The 27,062-nt window shown below is 42.3% G+C and overlaps 3 protein-coding genes across 8 annotated transcripts in view; all 3 read right to left on the bottom strand.

Annotated features, from left to right (window-relative positions):
- The window catches only part of arhgef12b (Rho guanine nucleotide exchange factor (GEF) 12b), a 53,395-nt gene extending 48,047 nt beyond the window's left edge, over positions 1-5,348 (bottom strand). For both annotated transcript variants that reach the window (XM_083697521.1, XM_083697522.1), the window contains exon 1: positions 4,398-5,348. In XM_083697521.1, the coding sequence (XP_083553647.1) occupies positions 4,398-4,429 (32 nt within the window). In that variant the 5' untranslated portion in view covers positions 4,430-5,348. The remainder of the gene's footprint in view (positions 1-4,397) is intronic.
- Positions 5,349-8,481: 3,133 nt separating this feature from the next.
- Positions 8,482-10,054, bottom strand: tlcd5b (TLC domain containing 5b; the record flags this gene model as incomplete). The annotated part of the gene is made up of 3 exons (XM_083665292.1): positions 9,999-10,054; positions 9,490-9,685; positions 8,482-9,005 (listed from the first exon to the last, which is right to left on the bottom strand). Exons 2-3 carry the CDS (start codon positions 9,677-9,679, stop codon positions 8,482-8,484), a joined length of 714 nt encoding a protein of 237 aa, XP_083521418.1. The 5' UTR covers positions 9,680-9,685; positions 9,999-10,054.
- A 1,616-nt stretch (positions 10,055-11,670) lies between these two features.
- On the bottom strand, positions 11,671-25,339 carry pou2f3 (POU class 2 homeobox 3). 5 transcript variants are annotated; one of them, XM_083697530.1, is made up of 13 exons: positions 25,215-25,339; positions 24,776-24,832; positions 21,080-21,114; positions 19,762-19,950; positions 19,553-19,658; positions 19,152-19,240; positions 17,478-17,654; positions 16,926-17,067; positions 16,351-16,484; positions 15,621-15,782; positions 13,746-13,812; positions 13,284-13,395; positions 11,671-13,159 (listed from the first exon to the last, which is right to left on the bottom strand). In XM_083697530.1, exons 2-13 carry the CDS (start codon positions 24,822-24,824, stop codon positions 13,111-13,113), a joined length of 1,311 nt encoding a protein of 436 aa, XP_083553656.1. In that variant the 5' UTR covers positions 24,825-24,832; positions 25,215-25,339; the 3' UTR covers positions 11,671-13,110. The 5 variants fall into 5 exon arrangements, with proteins under 5 accessions (XP_083553656.1, XP_083553658.1, XP_083553657.1 ...); XM_083697532.1 differs by having other exon boundaries at positions 13,746-13,788; XM_083697533.1 differs by having other exon boundaries at positions 11,672-13,159; positions 19,846-19,950.
- Positions 25,340-27,062: the final 1,723 nt, after the last annotated feature.

The following is a 27,062-nucleotide window of genomic DNA, read 5'->3' as shown; positions in this document are numbered from 1 at the left end:
CAGTATTGCAAGCCAAGACATGCTGAAAGCAGAGGAAAGTGAGGAGAGAGGGAGAAAGAGCAAGAGAGACAGCTGGTCCTGACACTGAGGGGGCAAACAGTAACCTAGGGACAACATTACTTAGAGATGTAGATGTCTGTGCAGAAACACGTAATGCATCCAACAGGTATTTTTTTTAGCAAGAAAAGCTGTTAAAAAGCTAAGTGTTTTGATTCAGTGTTCAGGTAGCATGTGGTCCTAACTACAGCTGAATATACAAGTTGACAACAAGTGCAAAGAAGTCAACAATGCGACTGATGCCCTTCATGGTTTAACAAGAGCATTTAATTGAAAGAGGTGTGGGCAACAAAACCAGCAGTTCATGAAATAAGCTTATGCTCCATCATTGGTACTAGCTACTGTACTACTGTATGAGCCACGCAGATAATAATAATAATAATAAATCCAATCACCATCCAGTGGGAAAGTCAATTACAGTTGACATTGTAATAATACGTGGACACAGACTTGTCCGTCTTATTGATAAAATAAATGTGACGTGCTGACCTCTCAGCAGTGATTGCAGTGGAGGTGAGATGTCGGCTATCAGCGCTGTTCCTGTACGTCCGCTCACCAAGCGTCTGCCAATGAGCACACAGGCAACATACTGACCAAGGCTGGTGATCCGTCAGCTGACCAAACAGAGTGAAGCCTGCGTTGTGGAGGAGCTTCCCTCAGCCAGTGTACTAGTGCTATCTTTATGGGTCTCTATCGGGTAACATAGAGGCCTCTAGATAATACATATCTGAGGTTACTGGTGATTGGCTAGTTCAGCTCCAGCTATTGTGCAAAGCTCAACATTCAAGTGATTATATGGGACTTTCGATCTATGGGGGAGCTCTTGAGCTAGGTGGAAGGTTGGTCCCCTAAGTAGACAGAATTAGTGACACGTTCTGTGTTGTATCTTTAACCAATGTGTGGCTGTCACCCTTTTATTACTTTGAGAGTGCTTACTGGACTGTGAACAATAGAGGCAACAGGGAAAAGAATCCATTCACTTCCAGAGCCTAATTAGGCAGAGAGAGGTTTGGAGGTTCAATTTGGTAATGGGTCACACTTTAGGTTGTCCCTATATCTGTGTAGTAATCTAATCTAATATCCAATTCGTTCTTCTTCTGTTAGCAACGCCTCTCTGTGTGGCTGGAGAGGAGTGATACCATCTTCACACCAAACCTGAAAGTCTTACGAGGCAGATTGGATCTTTCCCTCATCAGCCCAGTTCACAAGACCAGCCAGAATCAATCTCAGGTCTCCTATAACAGGAGACAATACACACCTGGCACAGCCTTATCCGGTGATAACCATCTCAGCATTATGAGGGTCCACCATTTCACCAGACACCTAGGCTTTTGTTGAGGGCCTCAAAAACACATAATTGCCAGAGATGTACAAGGGTTAAACCGCAATTAGCAAAACATCATAACAGAATCCCAACTTAAACACAGAGGCACAAGCCCCTTGCTGCTGCATTTGTGTGTGTGTGTGGGGGGGGGGTAGAATGACAACGAGGCTCTACTCATTTCCCATCCAGCACTGCTCTGGCCAGTGGCTCTGTCAGGAAGGACTGGTGGCCTGGCCTGGCCGGGCTGACAGACATTGTTTATCGGTGATGTCACCACTTCCCGCGAGGGCCTCAGGGGGAGAGAAAATACCCAGATCAGCGAAACTGTGTGACAAAGAGCAAAGAGCCAGTCGCATGTCCCAGCCTTCATCAGTCATTCAACTGCACGATACTTCCCACTGGCTATGAAGGCTGTCTTTATTCCAGGGGCACTAGCCCTCATAACTGGCCAGCAGTCTGTCATGGACTTGCATGAGAGATGTCCTAGCAGCTTTAGTCTCTCTATTTGGCGATCATTCATAGTGTAACTTTTAAAGAGGTCAAAACGTTCTGTTTTTTTTTTCCAACAGAGAAAGAACAGCCATTTCACTTAAGTGGGATGAATAACTATATTTGAGAGACCATGAGGTCTTTTGAGTCATTACACCCTGTCATCACGGAAGTTACTATGCAATCAACATTTGTTTTCCTACACAATGAGGTTGTCAGCAGACTTACTTTCATACCGTGTGTGCAGGGTGTGGGAAATCCAGTCAAGTCTGTAAATCAGACCTCTGACCACAGCCAGAAAACATTTCTGATTCTTGAATAGGCTACATATTTGATCTGCTGCTTTGAACCAAAACCAGAATGAAACAGTTGCACGGCTTTCTGTTAGTTGTCTGTTCGTTACCCTCCAGAGGAATAGCAGAGGAGAACCAATAACGACCCAGAGAAATAAACACTTCAGAGTAAAAGAAAGAAAGTGACTCAGACAAAGCCACAGGAGTGGCGCTGTTCCACTGTGCTTTTCCTCTCAATGGGCTGAGCATGCAGAGGAGACGATGATGATGACCCTGCTTCCTGGCTTGGTTGTCTGTCAGACCCTATCAGCTCATGGATGTATCCGGCCCTGGGTAGTGCACGCTTGCCTGGGAGCCTGCTGGGGTTTCTGCTTAATGAATGAGCCTGTGCTGTGAAGGAGCAAATCGTCTGCTTGGGCACTGTGAAGGAACTCCACCCACTGGCATGCCCAATTGCAGGTGCACACTCGGGGAATGAGTTATCCATGGCACTATGGGGCTCAATGGGGCTCAAGGCTATTGACCTGCAAGACCGATAATCTGCATAACCGATAATCTGCATAACCGATAATCTGCATAACCCAGGATTCTACTTGACAAATGTGGTGGTCTTCAGCCTTTTCAAGGTGGCACGCCACTATTGCTCTTATGTGGCTAAATGCAGAGAGGATTTTCACCGGTTAACTAACGATGCTAAGGGCAAGGAAAGGATTACAGGATGTTGACACTGATGGGTAGGGGAGAACTAAAAGCCAAGAAAAGTAGAGCATTCAATTTAGCAAAGCAGGGTGTACCTTGTGACCTCTGGTTAGTCACATGACCCTGATCACGATTGTGAACGATCGTGCTAGAAAGAAAATCAAGTTGGCGTGGCGACGAAGGCGAGCAACACAACACACAAAAAGGCAGCGGTTGCACAACAACCACACGGAAATATCATGGCTTAATCCTGTTATCTGTATACAGAGTATAGAGGTTAAAGGCATCAAACGACTTTGACTTAACAAGGCAGTCATGAGTGTTTCCATCTTTGTCTTTTCTCAGAAGACACTGCAGAGTGTCAAGAGTGTAAAAAAACATACACATTACTGTGAATGGGCTGGAGTCAAAGCTGCTGAAATAAATGTATTTTCCACTCCCTGACATTTAGGCTAATAAAAGTTTTTTTTTTTTTTTTTTGCAAAATGGAAGGAGAGCCAAAGCTTTCGAGACTGGCACCGATGGAAAATGTAACGACATTTAGACAGAACTCAAACCCTTTAAGGTTCCATAAAGTCCCCATTAGATTCCACACCACAAAAGCAAAATATCACGACCGTTAATGTTCTATAAATGGCTGATGTGGCCACAAACAGAAACACTGCAAAACTACATGACTCTCCAATCTGCATGAGAGAGTCTTGTCTATACAATCCACCCTGCTGAACCAACCCCATGACAACAAACCAATATTGCCATATTCATGTTATTATTTCTGTGTTCTTGCCACAGTAGCACCTGTTATGCCTTCTCCCTTCAACAAAACCCCTCCTCAATAAACAGGTGACTTATTGCACCCTAGTGCAAGGCTAAACATGGGAGGATTCAGCTGTTTCCCAACCTCCCCGAGCTAGATTTAACTCCCATTGAATGTGGTTACATTGAAATCTTCCAACACACATACAAGCTGACACATCACATAGGATTGAATGGGAGGGTACAGTTCTATCCCAGGTCATACAAACGCAATGGCATTCCTCTTCCTCCGTCGCATAGGCTACTGTCACCATTCAATTTACAATTCAAATTCCTGTGCTTTGCCATCCACTTTTACGGGAAAACACAAGCAGAATGATATTTCTAGGATGAGTATGACATGCAATAATGTCCCTGCCATGTACGACACGGCTCAGATATGTTAAGAGGGGAGACTAACTCACACAGAATATATCACATTACTTGTTGAGCAAATGAGACGCATCTAAATCAAGTCAAAAGGTCGATTCCAAACAAATAAGAGCTTTCAGTTCCCTAAAACATGACACGACCAGCTCACCTTGAAATGTAGGCTGTCCATTTCATTTGACAAATGTGCAGGTTATATTTATTATTATTTTTTAAATACCAACGCACAGCCTGAGTGAGGGAGAGAGAGACACACACATGCTACCACATTATGTACGAAACACCATTGAAAATGCTCCCAGCAGTTCAACTACAATAGGAGCATCGTGAGAGTTGGATATATCATTTACCTGTCAGTGAGTGTTGACTGTGTGCCGCTCATTGGGCTTCCGTTATGTGCTTTTTCCACGGGTTTTTTATCCAACTAGCATTTTACCACAATGACAAACTCTCCAGTGTTTTTTTTAAATGACTTCGTCTTTCCTTTCAATGTCCGTCCAGCCAGGGCGTTCCACAACGACTCAAATTCGTGTTATCCATTAAAACACGACAACAGATGTGTTATTTCCACAGTGTAGACTTGAATTCGTTGGTTTAGTGTGTTATTGCAGCGACTGGTGTGAAAAAATGTGTCCAGAGAGAGAAGAAATAATCAGAGGTAAATGTAAACATATTCTTCTTCAAAACCATTACTGGGGACGTGCATTCAATAACGCAACTTTACATTGATATCTCCAAGTATCATAAAATGTGTCAAGGAAAATTAAACATTAAACTCTCAATATCTTCAAGAGAAACATTAAATGCGAACACATTGTAGCCTGGTCTTCGCCTGCCGCTGTCTGCATCCGTCTTTGTCAATAGACCACCGGGGAACTATTAGCAGTCTGGCTACCTATTGTTAATTTGTTTCCTCATGAAATAACACTGCAAGAAGTTACACCTTTGACCAATCTCTTGACAAGACCACAGCACTTAATGTTTCAGAAGATTCCTTGTCATAGTTTATCTTGGTTGAAGTACTCTCAAATGAAGCTTTGCTTTCCCTCGATGTGGATCCCTTATTTTCCCTTCCGAAATGTTTTCATGGTAGCATTCCCGTTCGCTCCTTATCCCAGAAGGGTTTGGTCCTTCATGCCCGGAAGAATTTAGTCAACTTTGAACAACAATGAAAGCGATCCGTCGCCGCGTTCTAAACCTTTTCGCAAAATTGAAACATTGTAGCGGCACCCCGTTCGGAATCTCCCCGTTAGTTTACACGAGTGATCCTCACTTTCGCACAGGCCTCTCTCTCCCTCCAGTCTTTACTGTATAGTGTGCGGATGGAAAAAGGAAATGCTTTCCCACCCACCCCCACCCCCAAAAAGAAGGGGAAAAAAAATCACCTTTCCTCTGTCCCAACAGAGCATTCAGGAACTTTTTAAAAGCAACCCAGAGAAAATACACACGTATCTCGCGTGTTAAGAGTTTTCCTTCTTTTCGAATGTTGTTGGGAGTTTACGGCTTTTTCATAGAATTGCAACATTGGAGAGAAAATGACGCCAGTGTAAATTTGCCGAGTTTAACTATGCAATCCTTTGATGTCAGCTAGCTCATGGCTGGCCCGCCAGCAATATGGTCAAAATTCCAAGAGTAGGAAACCTCATGAGAATGACAGGAGACGAGGACATAGAATGGGGACAAGTATTGCACATTCGAAGGAGATAAATGGTGTTTATAATTTGGACCCATGCAGTGAATTACATGCGTTACCCTTTTCGTTTTGATCTCGGTATCTCTCACCGGAGTGCGTTGGCTGATATCAAGGCGCCAGAACCAGTTTTGAAGTGTGTGTGTTCGTTCTCTATGGACGCTGAGATTAACCCCCCCCCCAGTTTTCCATCTCTGAATTCATTCTTCCACCAGGGCCACATACTCCAATGTAATTAGTGTCTGATCCAGAATCAGGTATACCTTCAGTGTAGTAAAAGTGGTATAAGAAATCCAAACATTATTCATCAAAATAATATCCATGTCTGGTTTGACTGGTGATAATCAAATGCAGTAGGCCTAATAGACTCAAGTCTGAGGTTAAGTGTGAAATGTATTGCCATTGTTGTGATATTTCACCCAAAGTGGCATGATTTTCCACCATGGCTGTAGTTTATTCACCCATAATTATTAGATTCATATTTCGTTTACTTAGATATGCCATAGGGCCCCATTCATTTTGAAGGCATGTGTAAAAAACCTTACAGACACTTCAATTGTACCCCAGTTATCTCAATCATAGAACATGTACTGTATGTAGTGTTTGAAGATGGCAGTTGCTCTAGATTTGTTTAAAGTCACTTTATTACACTCTAAACATTTTGGATGTTGTTCTTTTGATGCTTCACAACGACAAGGTAGTGTTTGTAAAAATTTGATGCAACCATCCTACAGAGGATACTGTAGCAATATTAATTGCAGTAGTGTCTGTAACATGGCTACTAAACAAGGGAACTTGGGACCTAGGGAGTCCGGTGAAACAACCACAGCCAAGGTGTACAATCATGTTTGGCATTTTTTGGCTGCAAGAATTTACAGGTAGTCCAAAAACATTTACAATGCTCATACATTATGTCTTTTTGGAGGGCACTTTGGTAGTGTTTGTCGTGAACCCTTATCTTTGAGCAGATACTCAAAAATATTAGTATGTCTGGCAAAGTTACCAAACCAGTCTGGACTGTAGAGTAACAAAAACAATATTTGTTTTCAAAATTAGTCACCAAAGGTTTGAAAATCATCATATGATGAAAAAAACTGACTAGGATTTATATTGGGCTGTGTATTCTTGTGCATCAAAGATGGATCTGATATTTAATTAAATGTCCTGATTAGAGTGAATGTAAGATATGAGATGCAGGATGAAGACCGCCAACAATAACACGAAGGGACTGAATTCTCACCATTCACTTGCATTACCTAACAGGTTGGGAAACTTTCCTCCCCTGTGTAACTGCAGGCCTTGAATGATCTCAATCTTGGCGACACACGCCATCAGATGGGCCTTGTAACATAAAATATGAGTACAGCGTCATCTAGTGGACGAATGAAGTGTTGCATCACATCGCAATAAATAACAACACTTACATGAGAGTAATACAAAGATTACCCCCCCCCCCCCCCCTTTAAGTCAGTGCGTGTTATAAAGATGCAAGTCATGTTTAGAGAAATTGTTACACAGCACTACAGGTGTCGCATAACCATTTCAGTAACAACACATTTCCCTCGTAAATAACACATTTTACTCCAAAAATGTTTATGTGGATTTCTCATCAGTCCACAATTGATATGGTCCCAAAACTCGTTGCTTTGTGCATACAAGCCTTTTAAACATGCTAATAGCAAGCCTAGATTTAGTAATAAATCAAAGTCATCAATTTACCATCCCAGATAGATAGACATTTTCACTAATTCATAAATTTAAATTATTAATTGTTTATTCGTCAGCATTAGCTTCGTTTTGACTGGTCATCGAACATTCCAGGTTTGTAAACTGTGACACAAGGATCTGCACATAAAGACAACCAATCGCACAGCCCAAACATTTTCAAACACATTGTAAGGTACTTCTACAACCCTATTGCATGTCAAGTCTATGATTATCATAATTCATAGAAGTTTGACGAGCAAATAGTTTCATGTGTTAAACGACCTCCCTTGTGGCCACAAGTCGAAATTGCAATTACAATGAGCTGTTTGTTTAAACTAGCCATTGGCATTGGTACTAGCTAGCTTCCATCACGAAATCGGCTATCCAGACCATTGAGATAAGATCCTGACATGTCAGGAGAACAGGCGATAATAAATATTTGCTACGGATCGTTTTGATTAGCTTCTTTCTGTAATAAACTACGACTTCACAACAGAGTGTCCGTACCGGCCAGGAGAAATCAAAACGCTAATACCAGAGCCAATCGAAACGTTGGTGGGGAGCTATAACTTTTAAACACTATCGTTCCACAATCCCTGCAGACTTTTCAAGGCCATTATATGCTGTAGTACAGTGAAAATGTCACGTGTAGCTCCTTTAAATAACAAACCCCCAAAAACATTGAGGATACCGTATATTAATTACACACTTGCTTGCGTAGTTTTTTCACTCTTTCTTTTGAGATGTAATTCTTATTGTTCTCATTTCGGTCGGCAGTGCTACAGTTCGAAGCACCCAATCCTCTTCAGTACCACAGACATTTAACATTGATGGCCACAGGCACAGGTGTCTAAAGGTGCTCTGTGAAAGGAATTCCATAATTTAACTCTCATACATGGTGAGACAGAGCTGAATTTTCCACAAATGGTTATTCAATACATTAGAATACACAAGTCATTAGTCGAGCAACAATTAGGGGACTCAATGTAGAAAAGCCCAAGCTCTATACGTTTTAATAATCCCTCCATCTTAAGTCTTCAATCAGTCTTTCCATTCATGTCTCCCAACTTGCGCCACTCATGCCAGCTCTTATACTTCGCCCTGCTTTTCCTGCAGGCGAACTTAGCGATGTCCACCATGAAGACCCAGGCCAGGGTGTACATGGCCAGGCCGCCTCCCTTCATGATGAGGGTGGGCCTGGAGGAGGTGAGCTCGCAGTAGAGCATCACGCTGCCCGCGCCTATACGCACCAGGGCGAAGAGTACTATGAACAGGAGGTCCACCGCGTCCCCCAGCAGGCTGTCGTAGCGCCCCACCTGCCTGAGGAACCAGCGGGCCTGCAGCAGGGGGTTGGTGATCTCGCTGCCAAAGAGCACAGCGCACGTCTCGATACCCGACTCGCCCAGGCCCAGTGCCAGCAGGATGCCCAGGATGCTCATGGTGTGGTGGGCCAGCATGACGGGTCCCTCGGTGCGGTAGTAGACGCACCAGCCCATGTCGAAGAGGAAGTAGCCCAAGCTGAGCACCAGAGCCAGGATCTGGGACGGTGTGTTCTCTGTGCCTGTGGTGGTTATGCATATAGATTAGGCCGGTCAGAGCATCAATGTTACCATACAACAACATACTGTATTTCTGCATCATACATCAAGTTAATCTATATGGTTATGCATATAGATTAGGCGGGTCAGAGCATAAATATTACCGTACAGCAACATACTGTATTTCTACATCATAGAAATGGGCTCATCTAGTGCTCGTCATGCTCTAAAGTCATAGCGTTTGTGGTGTGGTATACACAACCAGGTGTCAATTTCATTGGGCCATCGTCATGGAGAGAATCACATAGGCCAACATTTCTCACATCATATCACATTTCACACACCTGGATCATGTGTGCTCCATCTCACACAAAGCACCGGCTATGGAAAACTTGTTTTTAGAATAGAAATTGTTTGCACATTTGTAGCAAATGTCAACATGAAATGCACAGTGGGACTTAAGGTAGGGCCCGGAGTGCTTTGGTGTATCACCCATCCTGATCTCACCCGGGTTTGTGAAGGGCCAGGGGCCATCGATGAAGGCTATGTATGCAGTCACACACACTATCAGGATCCCATGGAACAGTGTCACCAGTCTGCAGTTCCACTCTTTTGCTCGCTGGCTGGCCAGGTAGCAGAGGGTGCAGTAGAGAGAGATCCAGCCAATCAGGCTGCAGCTCACCTTCAAAAGCAGCATTCTTATCTGTATAGGGTGGAATCTGGGTTAAGCTGGTTTCAACACCCACTATCAGTAATACTGAATAGCATTATCTATACTTTATGTATGTAACTTCCTAAAAATCAAAAAAAAAAGTATACTTTAATTAAATGACTTTTCACAATGAACAAAGTTCAAACTAAATGCTACTCAACTGTTTTCAAATAATGTTAATAAAGCTAGTTATGCCATTTAAGACTGAAATACTCTCAAGGCACAAACAATATACAGTAAAATCATAACAGCAAAAAGGTCTATTAGCAAGCATAAAATCAAACTCAGCAGCGGTGTAGCCTACCTTATCTGTTTATCCCTGTATTCATCGTAGTCTAGAATAGAGATCTGAAAATATCAACTCCATCAAATGTTTGCTGTCCTCTTCAGCCTCCATTGGTGTTGTTTATCAAAAATGCATTTTAAAACAATCTGTCCACAAAGGCTTTTGAAACGAACGCACGGTCACTTTTCTATTACAGCGGAAATGCCAAACCTACTACAATCAATTAGTCCGCTATGTCCCTTCCCCCTGGATTTCAAGCAGCTTTAGCCTCTTATGAGATTACAGTCGCTCACCTCCAGATATACCGTAGCTGGCCATAGACTAGACCAAGCAAATGATACTTGGTGCCTGACCAGAAAAGAGAAACAATTTGCCACAGACTACATATGCAACAAATGCATATGCAATCCTGTTGGCTTTTAACAGGTGAATGGAGAGATGATTTAGTGAAATGTTGGTATATGCTTACAGAATATATACTGTATGCCCAGTGCAGGTATTGACATATGACAGCCAAGCGCCGACAGTATTGGAATTAATTTACCGGTATGAAAATAGGTCAACCCTTGCACATTGCTGTGTGAATTTGAGATTTAAAAAAAAAACCATATCATCATTCTGAACTGTTACTCAAGGTGAGTGTTGTTGGCCGTGTCATCTTGGGCCAAAGTGTGAGTCGTCCTGGCTCAAAGTGCACCACCAACACTATTAATGACAAGCACCTCATTTCCCATTGCGACTAGCTAGGTTAATGACCGCGAGTTGTGAAGCAGACAGGTGACAAAGCCGCAGGCTTTAACCCACATCCAGATTAGCCATAATCTGTGATTGACCAAACCGGGTTACGGCCCCCCGAGGTACACCAGGTTACTGCGGTAGCTGCACTAAATGACATCCATTCTAACTCCTCGACCTCTATCAGCTCAGCTGGTGGCATCACGCGTCTGTAACGGTAATAGCAAGCTTCAAACTGACCTTGTGCGAAAAGGTTATGCTGCACTTATTTATTTATTTTAAAAGTTTGCATTTGTTTTATACTAGATGCTAGATGCATAGTAAGTCACTCTCTGCAAATGAAATTAGTGCCATAACTGGACAAGCAGGTTAACTGCACAGTGCACAGCCTCTTTAGCTAAAAGTGTACTTTGGTAAAACATGCGGAAAACCAAGTTTGCGGCACAAAACGAGTATGACTGCATGAGCTAAGACTCAAAACTCATTTAAGGCTAGCTAACCGTTCAAGGAGATGGTTAGCTGGCTAGATAGCAGTGTTAGCAGATTAGAACGGTTCACGGGTTTAATTAATTAATTATAAGATGTGCATTTATACCTGATTAATAATAAGAGGTATATTTCCACACAACTTTAGTGACTCTCTTCTTCTGGAGAAGTGTGTTGATTGGGCTCCTCCTCTGTTGTTGATGTTGCCCCAGACAAGCAACAAGTGCAATGCGATGATGATGCGTTTTGTTTTTAATTTTGAGGTCTAGTTACTCCACCTGCTGGATGTTAGATGTAACTCCATATACAGAAAGGAGTAATCTATGGATGGTCAGCAATAATGTAAAGGTGTATTTAATCAAAGTAACATATTGGAAGGCATTGAACCATGACAGATCACACTACAGGTCAAAAGGGTTCTTCGGCTGTCCTTGTGGGAGAACTCTTTGGAGAACTCTTTTAAGGAGCCCAAAGGGGTTCTCTATTTGGAAAAATAAAAAATTCTGAGAGTGTACATTACACATTTAATTCAAATAATTCTGATAGAAAACAAAATGAGTCTTGTGTGTAACACAACACAGAAAGTCATTCTACAGTAGTAGTTTTCATTCAGAAATCTTTATTATTTTTTTTCAAATCTCTATGGCCTCCCCTCTATCATTTCTTACTAATTTTACAACCTGAATATACAATTTTAGCAAACATTATGTATAAAAAAAAAAATACAAACAATAGACAACATAATCATGTAAGATTATTATCTGGCATTATAATATGTACACCTTCACACTGACATTCTCACACATGAATTCCTGATAAATAAGGAAATGTAACCGTACTGTAAATATACATGGGGCTCTATTCAATCAAACTGGTATTGCTGTATTTAGTGGCATAAATATATATATTTTATTGGTTCATTGGTATAACCATGCCACAACTGTTGAATGCTATGGAGGAGTGTAAACTTGGCTGCTTTTAAGACTCTCTCCCTTGAACATGTGATGGTGTTTGTGCATCCGTGTGAACCAGCTGTCCTGTCACCTGATGGACAGCTGCACTGTTGACTTAGAGTGGCCTGCCTGAACTAACGCTATGCACCATAAACACTTCATGATAAGGTGTGCGTTATTAGTTGATGGTTAATTCTTGAATCAATTATAAACAATGATAACTGAAAAATGAATACCAGGTAGACTTCCCTATAACCGGTAGATGCTTTCAGTTTCAATTCATAATAAGACACTTGTGCATGGGTAATAGTTTGTAGCAGGTTTGACTGAATCTGACCCCAAGTTTGAAATGTTTCTTCCTTTCAGGGTATCAAAGGTTTCACTCTCAGGCTGGAATTGTGTTTATGCTACCTTAAAGGGGCAATCTGAGATTCAAACAACAACAAAGTGCTCTCCTCGCCACTTATTTTGATAAACAGCTGAGGGATGGGGCTGGAGAAATGTAAACACTTTCAAATTCATACAGTAGATGGAGCTGTGGATGCAAGGACTGACCATCGATGAGATCAAAATGATAGTTTTAACCATGTTTTGAAGCTATACAGTGTGTTTACAATTACATTGTTTATAGACAATGGAGTAAAACAAACTTATATTGTGGGTTCTGATGGAGTAAGATAGTTGAACTAAGCTCATGAGACATTTATAAGTCATATTGTTCCAAAATCATTGGCTATAAATATAATTAATTTAAAAGAAAAAATTAATGTACTAATCCCAGATTGCTCTTTTAAGAAGACCACAGAAGTACTTCAAACCAGTGACACAATAACATTTGAATCAGTGTTTCTCAATGGCATTTAAAAAAGACCTTCTCACGCATCTGAAGATTGAAATGCATCCATTTCAGTTTTTGTCCTCCTGTCCATGATTGTTGAGAATCAAGGCAACGTTTCTCAGTGGTGATAGGGAGTGGGGTTCCATGTGCGATACCATGATGACATTCTGAAATCCAAACAAAGCAGGTTTACCTCTCATACCACACACTACCCGTGTATGTTGCCAACACAGTGTTAAACTAATCTGTGTGTTTGGGTGTGCTTGGCAGGGGAGAGTGACTGTCACATACCCCTGTGTGCTGTAGGACTGGTTGACCTGGGAGGTCAGAGCAGTAGCGCCAGATGACAGTGCACTCGGTGAAGCCCCACGACTTGGGCTGTTTGGAGAGGAGCTGGACGACACTACAAGTCAAATAAAATCAGTTAAAATCAAATTAAATCAAATTATATTTGTCACCTACATCGCATACAGCCGCAATTGACATATTGAAATGCTTGTATGCTTTGGGATCTTGCTCCTCACTCAACACATACACAGTGAGTTCATTTAATTTGCCCATGGGCTTAATCTTGTGACTAAGGTGACGCTCGTAAGGAGTAAGGCTTTAAAATGATTTATGTACTTGTGAATATATTTTATATTTTCATACTTGTAAAATGCAAGCATGAACATATAAAATATAGGCTTTTTCATACCTAAAATCTTTTTCTTATGCACATTTTAGACTTGTGGTAAAAGTAGTTGTACTTGCCTCCTCCTGAGGCAAGAGGACTGTATGATCTGGACATGGAGGCCTGAAACAGTGTATTACATGGCGGCTGATGACACAAAGCACATAACAATCCCGCATTGAACATACAGTTAGGTCCGGAAATATTTGGACAGTGACACAATTTTCATAATTTTGGCTCTGTACGCCACCACAATGGATTTAAAATGAAACAATCGAGATGCGCAGACTTTCAGCTTTAATTCAAGGGATTGAACAAAAATATCGTATGAAACGTTTAGGAATTGCAACCATTTTTATACACAGTCCCCTCTTTTCAGGGGCTCAAAGGTAATTGGACAAATTAACATAATCATAAATATAATGTTCATTTTTAATACTTTGTCGAGAATCCTTTGCAGCCAATGACTGCCTGAAGTCTGGAACCCATGGACATCACCAAATGCTGGGTTTCCTCTTTTGTGATGCTTTGCCAGGCCTTTACTGCAGCTGTCTTCAGTTGTTGTTTGTTTGTGGGTTTTTCTGCCTTTAGTTTTGTCTTCAGCAAGTGAAATGCACGCTCGATCAGGTTGAGATCAGGTGATTGACTCAGCCATTGCAGAATATTCCACTTCTTTGCCTTAAAAAACTCCTGGGTTGCTTTCGCAGCATGTTTTGGGTATGTTTTGTCCATCGCAGTATGTTTTGTCCATCTGTACTGTGAAGCACTGTCCAATTAACTTTGCTGAATTTGGATGAATCTGAGCAGACAGTATATCCCTAAACACTTCAGAAGTCATCCGGCTGCTTCTGTCTTTTGTCACATCATCAATAAACACTAGTGACCCAGTGCCATTGGAAGCCATGCATGCCCATGCCATCACACTGCCTCCACCGTGGTTTACAGATGATGTGGTATGCTTCGGACCATGAGCAGTTCCAAGCCTTTTCCATACTTTTTTCATCATGCTGATACAGGTTGATCTTAGTTTCATCTGTCCAAAGAATGCTATTCCAGAACTGGGCTGGCTCTTTTAGATGTTTTTTTAGCAAAGTCTAATCTGGCCTTTCTATTCTTGAGGTTTATGAATAGTTTGCACCTTGTGGTGAACCCTCTATATTTGCTCTCGTGAAGTCTTCTCTTTATGGTAGACTTGGATAATGATATGCCTACCTCCTGGAGAGTATTCTTCACTTGGCTAGATGTTGTGAAGGGGTTTTTCTTTACCATGTGAAGGATCCTGCGATCATCCACCACTGTTCTTCCGTGGACATTCAGGCCTTTTTGTGTTCTGTTGATTTAGCCACTCCTAATGTTGCCGCTATCTCTCTGATGGATTTTTTTGTTTTTGCAGTATAAGGATGGCCTGTTTCACTTACATTGAAAGCTCCTTTGACCGCATGTTGTGCATTCACAGCAACAGCTTCCAAATGCAAATGCCACACTTGGAATCAACTCAGACCTTACCTGCTTAATTGAAAAGGAATAGCCCACACCTGTCCATGAAACTGCTTTTGAGTCAATTGTCTAATTACTTTTGGTTCTTTGAAAAAGAGGGAGCTACATATTAAAGAGCTGTAATTCCTAAACCTTTCCTCCAATTTGGATGTGAATACCCTCAAATTAAAGCTGAGAGTCTGCACTTTAAGCCCATATTCATATATAACTGTAACTTGAATATGTTTTGGTAAACAGCTAAAATAACAAAATATATATGAACCTAACTGTATGCTACATACCACCTTCAATAACTTTGTAATGAGCCAAATTAAATATACACATTGTAAATATACAACAGCTTTATATTTCAGAGCAGGCCATTTGACCCTTTAATGGTAAGAAAACATAACGATTCAAAACAAGGCTTTGATAATATCAGCTAATAATTAACCTAAGAGATACTGTATGTGTCTGACCGTTCTGGAGTTGTAGTTGTGTGACTTCATGGGCGTGGAAAGAGGGCAGTAGATCCTTTTCTCTTTCTGTCGCCGGTTGCAGAACCACACCCGGACCACCTCCTTCTCCATGGACAGCTGCTCTGAGATCAGAGTGATCTCCTCTGAGTTGGGCTTGGGGTTCTGAGCGAGAAAGATATGTTCAAGTGTCACAGCAATTTGCATTGTGGGTTGTTTTGCTCCTATGACATTTGTGCTGTTGTTAGCTAGTCGATTGATGTGGGCTCTTGGATCCAGCAGGCTAGCCTAAACACAGATAATTGTTGCACCAAAAAGTGGATTTTTGTAAATGACAGGTTTAAATCAGTACACACAATAAGATGTAATACAATCCATAGTCTTCCTATCCTATCATCCTATCATATTCCTTTAAAAGTGTGCATTATCTGTTCATTATGATAATGTGACGATGCCTGTGAGGAAAGTATATCAAACTGATTTTAATCATTGAGTCATGACCATTTTACAATTGTAAAATTCACTCAACTTGGGGCGCTTATTGGCTAATGTGCATACCACATCATCGCAAGGTTTCTGGTTCAATTCCGACCCTCGACATATTTCCGACCCTTGCATGTCATCCCTCATCTCTCTCACTCATCCTTCCTGTCAATCTCTACTGTCTATATCCAAATAAAGCAGAAATGCCCTAAAAAACATATTAAATAATATTTTAAAAACGTTCACTCACCTCATGGAAGCGTTTTTCCAGGGTGAGCTTGATGTTGGTTTCGATACTTGTCCTCTTTTTTCTTTTCCTTCCATAGCCTTCCATCAGCGGTGGTAGATTGGAAGAGTTGGTCATGGAGTCAGAGGGGGAATTCTCTGATGTGGAAAGAGTAGTAAGATGATCAACCAAATGATCATTTCCAGCCATCAGCTTTAATAAAATAAACTAATATCTACTTTTGTAAAAAAATAAATAAAAAAAAAGATGAAGAGAAAGGTCTCATCTTTCACGAGATGGCAATGGCACGTCATGCACATTCATCTTCAAAGCAAGCAACATATAAAAAAGGTTCCATATTGACCCTAACCCATGGGTAGCTTAACTCTAACCCATGGGTAGTCTAACCCTAACCCATGGGTAGTCTAACCCTAACCCATGGGTAGTCTAACCCCAACTCATGGGTAGCCTAACCCTAACTCATGGGTAGCCTAACCCTAACCCATGGGTAACCTAACCCTAACCCATGGATAACCTAACGCTAACCCATGGGTAACCTAACCCTAACCATGGGTAGCCGATACACAACAGGTGTCTACCTGCGTCGCTCAGCCATTTCTCCAGTAGAGGTTTCAGCTTGCACATGTTCTTAAAGCTCAGGTTGAGGGCCTCGAAGCGAGAGATGGTGGTCTGGCTGAAGTCATTCCCATAGAGTTTCCCCATAGCCAGGCCTACATCCCCCTGGGAGGGAAGATACACACACACACACACACACACACACACACACACACACACACACACACACACACACACACACACACACATTGTAACAGGCATCCCTGAAGTTCCCTATCCCCAATGACACATCACTTTTAGAAACTGACAATGCTTATGAGTATATACAGTACAATAACTATATACAGTAACTCAGTCAGGAGAAACACTTCACATTCTTTTGATCTGAGTAGAATTAACGTTACAATGGTGATCTAGTTTCAGTTCACATTACATTTCAGTTCCACTTGAAGTGATCTATCTATAGTATCCGTTGTTCTGTATTTCCCTTCGCTCCTCCTTTACCCCTGGATTCCATGGATTTGAACAAACAATGTGCACCAGTGACATCATAATAACCAGAGGTTGGTGTCTACCTGAGTGAAGCCAAGTTTGATGCGTCTCTGTTTGAAGGCTTTGGCGAACTGCTCCAGCTCCTCCAGGTCGCTGGGCTCATCCTGCTGTGAGGCTCCGAGGTGTTTGGGCACCTGCAGGTGGGACATGTCCAGGTGGCCTTCCATGGACGCCGTCGTCAGGCCAGACCGACTCATGGCCTGATTGAAGAGATGGTGGAGAGAGCCATGAATTCACAGTGAATTCCTACGTTGAATATTCAAATCAAAGTGTATTGGTCATATACACAGAATACAGCCGTAGACGGTGCAAATTAAATGCTTAGGGCAAGCTAGCTCCTCAACAATGAACAATCAAACAATCAACAATGCAATGCAATACAATAACATCAGGTGGCATAGTATTAGCACAAACACAACAACAATATTGGGCAGTAGCATTTGTAGTATGAATAGTATGTATGTAACTGTATGAATGCATTTTTTCCTCAGCCGTCTGAGGAAAAACAGGCACTGGCGCACTGTCTTGATCACTGTATAGGTGTGGTGTGACCATGTTAAGTCCGCAGTGATGTGGACTCTGAGGAACTTGAAGCTGCTGACCCCCCCCCCCCCCCCCCCGCTTCCTCCTGTAGTCCACGATCAGCTCGTTTGCTGATGTTGAGGAGAGATTATTATCCTGTCACCAGTCAGCCAGGACTCTTACCTCATCCCTGTACACTGACTCATCATTCTTAGATCAGGCCAACCACAGTGATGTCATCAGCAAACATGATAATGGAGTTAATGGAGGCCACACAGTTGTGGGTGAACAAGTACAGAAGGGGACTGAGCATACAGCCCTGGGGGGCCCCCGTGTTGAGAGTCGGAGTGGAGGAGGTGATGCTGCCCACCCTCACCACCTGGGGTCTTCCCATCAGGACATCCAGGTTCCAGTTACACAGGGGGGTGTTAAGACCCAGGTCCCTGAGCTTGCTGATGTGCTTGGAAGAGACTCTGGTGTTGAATGCTGAACTGTAGTCAATGAATAGCATTCTCACATACGTAGGTATCTTTTTGTCCAGGTGGGATAAGGAAGTGTGCAGGGTGAAAGCATTGGCGTCATCTGTGGATCTGTTGGGGCAGTATGCAAATTGTCGTGGGTCCAGTGTGGCAGGTAATGAGGAGTTAATGTGGGACTTAACCAGGCTCTCAAAGCACTTCATGATGACAGACGTGAGTGCCACAGGGCGTTGGTCAGGTTACCTTCCTCTTTTTGGGAACTGGAACGATTGTGGTCACCTTAAAACAGGTGGGGGTTACAGAGTGGCGGAGTACGTTGATTTGAGCTTTAAAATAGCGCTAAATGGCCATGATAAATCGGTAGCCATCAAGGAATGACATCACATAATAGAGAAGGTTCAGTGAAGAGCGCTGTTTTGGTCCGAACAAAGCTCTTTCTAAAATTGGGCGTTGTGGTCAAGCACTGGCCTTTATGTACCTATTTTACTTTTTGTTTCTTTACAAGGATTATGGACACAATTGCAGCTATGAGAAAACGTAGCATATGTTAGGAGCTTTGTTCATATGGAACTTGTGAAAATGTTTTTTTGTATGATGCACATTTCCCCTTCATATACTTATGAACACTCAGAATAGTGACTTCTTAGGTGCCGTAGTACTGTCGCAGACTTTTCTCCCTCTCAGGGTTCTGTTTACCTGGGGAGTCAGAGCTAACCCTGGCTGGTGCTGGAGGAGGCCTGACTGGGTCTGGCTGGGCAAGGAGAGGAGGTTCTGCTGCAGAAGTGCTGCACAGGAAAACACAGGAAAACACTAATCGTTCCACATTTTTCAATACAATAAAAAAGCATCTTGGTTATTTTAACTCAGTGGGCACCAACCTGGTCTTTGAGAGTTACAGGGTGTGCAGGTTTGTGTTCCATGACAACACTAAAACACCTGATTGAAAATCTTGATGATTAATTGATTGCTTCAGCGCTGGGTTGGAACAGACACCTGTACACCCGGAGGCTCTCGGAGACCAGACTGGCTGACCAAATGCTTTAAGTGAATAAAGATTAATTCCTCTAACCGGCTACTCTGTCAAAACAGATGTATACCTTGGTGCCCCGTTTGTGTCTGTGAGAGGAGGAAGGGGGAGGGGGAGGAGAGGTGAGAGCCCGGCATCAGCACCAGCTGCTGCATGGTGTGAAGGGAGGGCAGCTCCTGTGGGGGCAGATGGACAGAAACTGAATAAAACCCCAAACAAAACCAAGAACAAAAACAATGTCCATCTCATGACAGAATTACAGTTATTTCCTATTCTTACAAAATAGTCTGTAGTCATAGAATGACATGGTGTTGTATGGGGCCAGAAGGGAGCTGTTTTGAGACTGCTGATGGGACTGCATACCCCTGTCAGATGGCCACCAGGCAACGGGGATCCCTGTGTCAGGTGACATGTCTTGTGTTGTGAGGAGACAGAGTGGGGAGAGTCGTTGAGGTCCTCTGTCTTTATCTAAAAACCAAACACACTGTATTATACCTTCTTTTTCTTTTTAAAAAAAAAATCTTTTCCAAAGATTACAAAAATACTACACTGCAACTTTCAATGGTAATGTAGTTCATTAGGTGGGTTAGGTTGACATTTGTCGTAGATCTAATATGTCTGTATTTTGTGGGTGTGTATAAAGTCAAGGTTAACTTTGGTTAACTTTGGAGTAGGTTACTTTTGAGTTTGAATATGTGAAGCACATTGTCATGTTTTTTAGAACACGATAGTTGTCACAATGCTGACAACAGTTAATTATCTTATGCTACAGAATATTACCCAATAACACCAAAAAACCTCAAAACTGTCTTAGTGGATGGACAGCAAAGTTGCAAAAATAAATACTATAGATTTGTATTTTTGTTATATTTTGTAACCATCTCTTTAAGAGTTTCACACACTGTGTGTGTGTGTGTGTGTGTGTGTGTGTGTGTGTGTGTGTGTGTGTGTGTGTGTGTGTGTGTGTATGTGTGTGTGTGTGTGTGTGTGTGTGTGTGTGTGTGTGTGTGTGTGTGTGTGTGTGTGTGTGTGTGTTCCTGGGCCAGTTACAGTAGGTTAAGCTGCTGGACTTGTTAAACAAGACACAAACTGTGATAAGCACCACTCCCGCCCTCCCCTTAGGCAACGCATGCAAATGTTTTCCCAAGGCCCAGGGCGGTTCCTGTAACCCCCAGGACTAAAACAATACAGATCCCTTTATCTATCATGCCAATCTGAGCTTTTAGGATTACTTAGGATATCACATTATTTCACACAAACATAAATTCATTCTCATCTAATGAGGTCAGTATTTTTGCTAAGATTCCATTAATGGAGAATTAATGCAATCGCTTTCGATTTGCCTTGTGACTTCATTATGCATTATGATTAATACATTTTCAGGATTTCTATACCGCATAAATAATACCCCTAAAATTGTCATGTGACAATAATATTTGTCGTTAGAAAGAAGGATTTTACTAAACTAACTTGTCCACATCAAGATGGTGTCACTGCAATTTCCAACTGCAACAGTCAAGGACACAAAACTACTCACATTTAGGTCATCCCTTCTGACTTAAAAGTTAAAATTGGGCCAAGAAATTCCTGTACTCACGTGTCTGGAATAGTCAAGTCCATTTTGTTCAATGTCTGCAGAAGAAAGTATATGAGTTAGACAGTCAAGTATGACAACATCCTGCTAATGTAATCCCCCACCCTATCAGAACCACACACAGTAGTACCTCTAAGATTAGCACATGGGGCTGCATAGAGGATTATTGATTAGGTAAGCTTATATAAAAAGAATATTAGGCAAATCACACACATCCTCATATTAGACAGAGGACAACATAAACATCACATTCCCAAGCAGCAGATTAATATCACCATATTGATTATGATCATATGAACTCTCTCCTCCCCACAACTCAATACTGTAATATGAGACACAGAGAGAGAGAGACATAGTTCAAAGGTCTGCTGTGCCAGGTAATCTTCCCTCATTTGAATGGCAAATGGGACCTCTGGGAGTTTGTGGCGAGCGATGTGCCTGCTCGTCCCACAGTATGGAAATCTCCACCCTCCCCACCCTCCGCTCCCTCCCTCCTACACCCCCAACCCTGCTCTAACTTCCAGTATGGAAATGATCAACCCATGCAAATCAGCTCGTAGCCGTGGCAACCTTTTCAGGTCCTTCCAATCAAATGTTTACAGACCCCCAGGTGCACTACACACTCGCTCTGGGCAACATCGGTAAAGTTAAAAAGGGTTGGTACCGCCAGCACCCCACTCCCCCCCCAACCCCCCCCAACACACACACTATGATGCCTCTTCAGTATCCCTTTGGCATAGGAAGGCTGATCTACATACAGTACATCAGTACTCACCGTACAAGACAGCAAAGGAATCTAGATTCTTGTCTATAGTCATTCATAACACTGGGGTTTTCTTTCCTTTGGTACCGGTACTAGGCGAGATGTGTTCCACATTGATGGGACCTTTTCCAGACTGAGGCTCAGGTTAAAGTGGTACTGTAATGCGAAGTACTCCAGTACCTCTTTAACCTGAGCCTCAGTCTGGAAAAGGCCCCATCAGTGTGGAACATATCTCCAGGAACCCCAGTGTTATGAATGACTATAGACCGGTAACCTTGTCATCCCACATCATGAAGACCATGGAAAGACTGGTGCTAGCACACATGAGGCCCCTGGTAAAGACATCCTAGGACCCCTTACATTTGTTGGATGATGCCATCATCTACCTGCTACACAGAGCTTACTCCCATTTAGATAAGGCTGGCAGCACTGTGAGGGTCATGTTCTTTGACTTCTCCAGTGCATTTAACACCATACAGCCATTACTACTTAGATAAGCTGCTGAGGATGCAGGTGGACTCCTCCATTGTTTCCTGGATTACAAACTACCTGACCAACAGGCCACAGACGATTCTGCTATTGTGGGATGTGTCAGTGGAGGCCAGGAGACCGAGTACAGAGGACTGGTGGACAGTTTTGTTGAGTGGTGTGAGCAGAACCACCTGCTACTCAATATCAGCAAGACAAAGGACTAGGGTCCCCCTGTCTCCTGTTTCCATCCAGGGAGAGGACGTGGAGGTGGACCAGAGCTACAAGTACCTGGGGGTGCACCTGGACAATAAACTGGACTGGACTGGTAACATAGATGTCCTGTTCAAGAGGGGCCAGAGCCGGCTTTATTTTCTGAGGAGGCTCAGGTCCTTTGGCATGTGCAGGACTCTGTTGAACATGTTCTACCAGTTAGTGGTGGCCAGCGCTGTACGTGGTGGTATGTTGGGGGGGCAGCATCAAGGAAGGTGACACCAAGAGGCTGAACAAGCGTATTACGAAAGCTGGTTCTGTCCTCGGTGTCACCCTGGACACTGTGGAGGAGGTGGCCAATAGGAGGATGAGGACCAAACTCCTGGCCATCATGGACAATCCCCTACATGACACTGTGGCAGAGCAGAGAAGCTCCTTTAGCAACAGATTATTACAACCATGTTGCACTAAGGAGCGCTATAGGAGATCTTTTCTGCCTGCCACAATAAGACTGTACAACTCCTCCTCCGGCTGGCTCGATCGGGTATAGGCTAGTTATAGGCTGTTTCTATTTTGTGTAATCAACTACATATTGTTATACATAATATAACTATTATGATAACTATTCATCTATTTGCTTGGGGGACATCCTTTCATAGGCTGAGACAATTTACATACAGAGATAGCTCACTTACTGACCTATATTTAATACAGATCTACGCATATCTCATGTATTCAATTTTCAACAAGGGAGTTAAGTTGTTATTTGAGTTGAAAATCAAACGCTGAATGCATAGAGCAGTGCACAGGATGCTGTATGAAAGGTGTCAAAATCATTCAAAATGATTGTGACATTCTCACCCTGACCTGGTGGCCTAGCCATGCATTGACCTGGTGGCCTGGCCATGCATTGACCTGGTGGCCTAGCCATGCATTGACCTGGTGGCCTGGCCATGCATTGACCTGGTGGCCTAGCCATGCATTGTGCAGTGGCTGTTAATGTTTTATTGCATAGGTGTTATCCAACAGCATGGCCCATGATTCTTCTCCATGTCTGATTATGGGGAATTTAAGGAATGAAGTTGAAGCAATGTCAGATACAATTTGATTGAACTTGAGCCAAAAACTCACTCAAGTGAAAAGTGAAAGTATAAAACTAAAAACATTAACTTCTCTAACACACTATGCTCTCTTAGAAGGTTCCACATTTCACTGAGTTTGTTCCGTATTTCACCACCCAGCCCGTGTCACCTCATAGCCCCAGGGCCCTGACGGCTTCTCTGCAAACAGCTTGAGGTACATCCTGGTAGGCTTTCCAACTGACAAGATAAACACATCCTATTTTACCATCCTCATTCCTAGTGCTATTGAGGAAGATGCTGGTGTGGAAACCAGTGTGTCAGTTATTCTTTTCAATGTGAGATGTAAGTACTGTAGCTGTTGATCAGATTATTTTGATCTGAAAACCTGAAATATACTAACACTGTGTATAAATATACTGACACTGCCAAAATGCATTTACAGAATTATTGGCAGTAGAATTAAAGTAAATAACAAAAATATAAAATGTCTGGAGGGCCAAAGGAGGGATATATAATTTAAATAACAAGCAATGTTAAATGTTATTGTGAACCAGAAGCTCAGCCTGGAGGCTCTACAAATATCCTTGAAGCCAAAATAAACAACAAACTGCATTCCCTCCATCACCTTCTCTGTCAAGTGTCAACAGCCAGACTAAGTTATTATGGATCTTCTGTCCCTTTCAGTTGATTTCAATGAAAAGCAAAAAACATAATTTTATGACATATCAGTTTGCTGAAATGTGTATAACACCCATCTGGATAAAAAAAAATAATAATAATAACAATATCTCAGCGATACTTTGTAAGAGCACGTTGATGATTGATAAGTAAAACTTATTATATCAACAAAACCAAAATAAAATCCACAAAATCCACTTAATTTCAGCATAATTTAAATAATATATTAATATTGTTAAAGTGCTCAGAAAGAGTACGACAAATGTTACAAAACATTGTTGTCTTTCGACATAAGCAGAAATAAACTGTGTTTTTGTAAAGCTATTATTTGTAACAACACCATCAGCAAGAAAAAAAGTTTCGTCAGGTATGCTGGAAGACAGAAAAAGTAAACATCACAACTTGCCAAGATATGTCATCATAATTTGTCAATATACGCCTGGCAGCAAATAAACTAAACACATAGACATTGAAATTCAGGTGAAACATCCTTACCTGCTTGTTCATTGTGACCGTCCGACTGTTCCACTCTATCAGTGCTCATCTTAATATCTGTAATGATAAATACAGCTGATTTTCCTAAAGGATTGTAACTTTACTGGGACAATGCAGCGCTCAGTACGACCAGTAAAATGATCTTGAGGTTATTCTAATGCGGCGTACTTTCAAATTTTCTTCCCACATGTGATTGCTGTTATAATATTCATAGGTTGGAGGGTATCCCCATTCAGTATTCACCACAGTTACTCTGGCTCTCCTCCCTATTTCCCTCTCAGTCAAAACCATATGAACTACAGTAAGTGCATGCACACTCACATCCTTTATCATTAGGGCTCAAAAAGACACATTTAAATCACATTACACACTGAGCATGTAAAACTAGAACAGATTACTCATACATCTTGAATGATCATGACATAAACAAATAACTCACCTGGATTGAGGAATTGATGCACTTGTAGCACCTGTGATACACTTGTGAATAAGTCTCCTTTCTGTCTAAAGGCTGGTATTGGGATGAAAACGTTTAAAATCCACTGGAGTTCATCTGCATTTACCTAAGTGGGTTAGTGGAGGAACGTTCACCTTTTTCAGTACCCCACGCAGGCAGATAGAGCGTCATTTGCATAAGTCATTCGGTGTGTCCTATCCAGTCTCTGAGTTTTTGCATAAAACAACAATGGGCTGACTGCGAAAAGCTGCTCTTCAGTGTATGTGTGTGTGTGTGTGTGTGTGTGTGTGCCTGTGTGCCTGTGTGTGTGTGTGTGTGTGTGCATGTGTGTGTGTGTGTGTGTGTGTGTGTGCCTGTGTGTGCCTCTGTGCCTGTGTGTGTGTGTGTGTGTGTGTGTGTGTGTGTGTGTGTGTGTGTGTGTGTATGTGTGTGTGCGTATGTGTGTGTGTGTGTGTGTGTGTGTGTGTGTGTGTGTGTGTGTGTGTGTGTGTGTGTGCGTATGTGTGTGTGTGTTTGTATAAAGGGAAGAATGAATGGACTGGTACAGGGAGAGCTTACACTTCACATCTCTGAGTTATTTTTCTGTAACAGTAACTATTGGATTAAAGTTTTCCAATGTGAAGAGAACCCCCATCTGTAAAATTAGTGTGGATCATTTGGTAGAACTGTAGTAAACATTTTGGTGCAAAGGAAATCCAGGTTACTATATTCCTTACAATGATCATTTACTTCATGGTTAATTCAATTCCCACATGACTAATAGAGTGTATGGGGGACTGAGGAATAAGGTAGAGCATGATGACACAGGTGTGATTCAAAGTGCAATCTCATCTACTCCACCCATTCCCTTCGAAACTCTGCAGTGACATGTTCTTGATAAAACAGCAACCACAGGTCTGTCTTTCTGCACAATATCTAAAAGAAAATAGAAAAGAGGGCATTAGAGAAACAAAGAGCCTGATGCAAATTAAGTTGTACAAACTTTACAAAGAATAATTCTGTCCCGAGGGAGAGGGGTGCCGATGACTGAGAGGACAGCTGCCCTGCTCCTGTCTCTGCTCTGCTCTATGGACACGCTCCTTCACACATTGTTCTCATATTGGGAACAACACAACACAACACAGACACACACACACACACACGCACACGCACACGCACACGCACACGCACACGCACACGCACGCACGCACACACACGCACACACACACACACACACACACAGTGTGTGAAACTCTTAAAGAGATGGTTACAAAATATAACAAAAATACAAATCTACAGTATTTATTTTTGCAACTTTGCTGTCCATCCACTAAGACAGTTTTGAGGTTTTTTGGTGTTATTGGGTAATATTCTGTAGCATAACATAATTAACTGTTGTCAGCATTGTGACAACTATCGTGTTCTAAAAAACATGACAATGTGCTTCACATATTCACAACTCAAAAGTAACCTACTCCAAAGTTAACCTTGACTTTATGGGCTATATTTTAACAACATAAAAAACAATCTTAGCGCAAACATGGCAGCTGGTGAGGGGTGCTGGCGGCGGCGCTATGGGGTGCTATACGCCCGCGTTGGGACTTGTGTCCGTTTAGTGGCGGCTGAAAATAGACCCCACTGTCTTTTCAGGTTGCAAATCTACAGCATGCTCAAAAGAACTTTGGGTTATGTGACCCCGGGTTCTCTGAAGGAGATGAGGGAGACATGTCACAATGGCATATGCACTCCTTCCCCATTCACTGAAACCCTATTCAATCACATGGAAGAGGCAGAGAGTGTTTTGCATGGCTGACTCCACCCAGGCTACTGCATTGCGTGCAACTTTCACTC

The sequence above is a fragment of the Argentina silus genome (genome assembly GCF_951799395.1).
Source record: "Argentina silus genome assembly, chromosome: 2".
Lineage (NCBI taxonomy): Eukaryota > Metazoa > Chordata > Actinopteri > Argentiniformes > Argentinidae > Argentina > Argentina silus.
The sequence above is the reverse complement of the archived record's forward strand: the minus strand, read 5'-3'. Positions and strand labels throughout refer to the sequence as shown.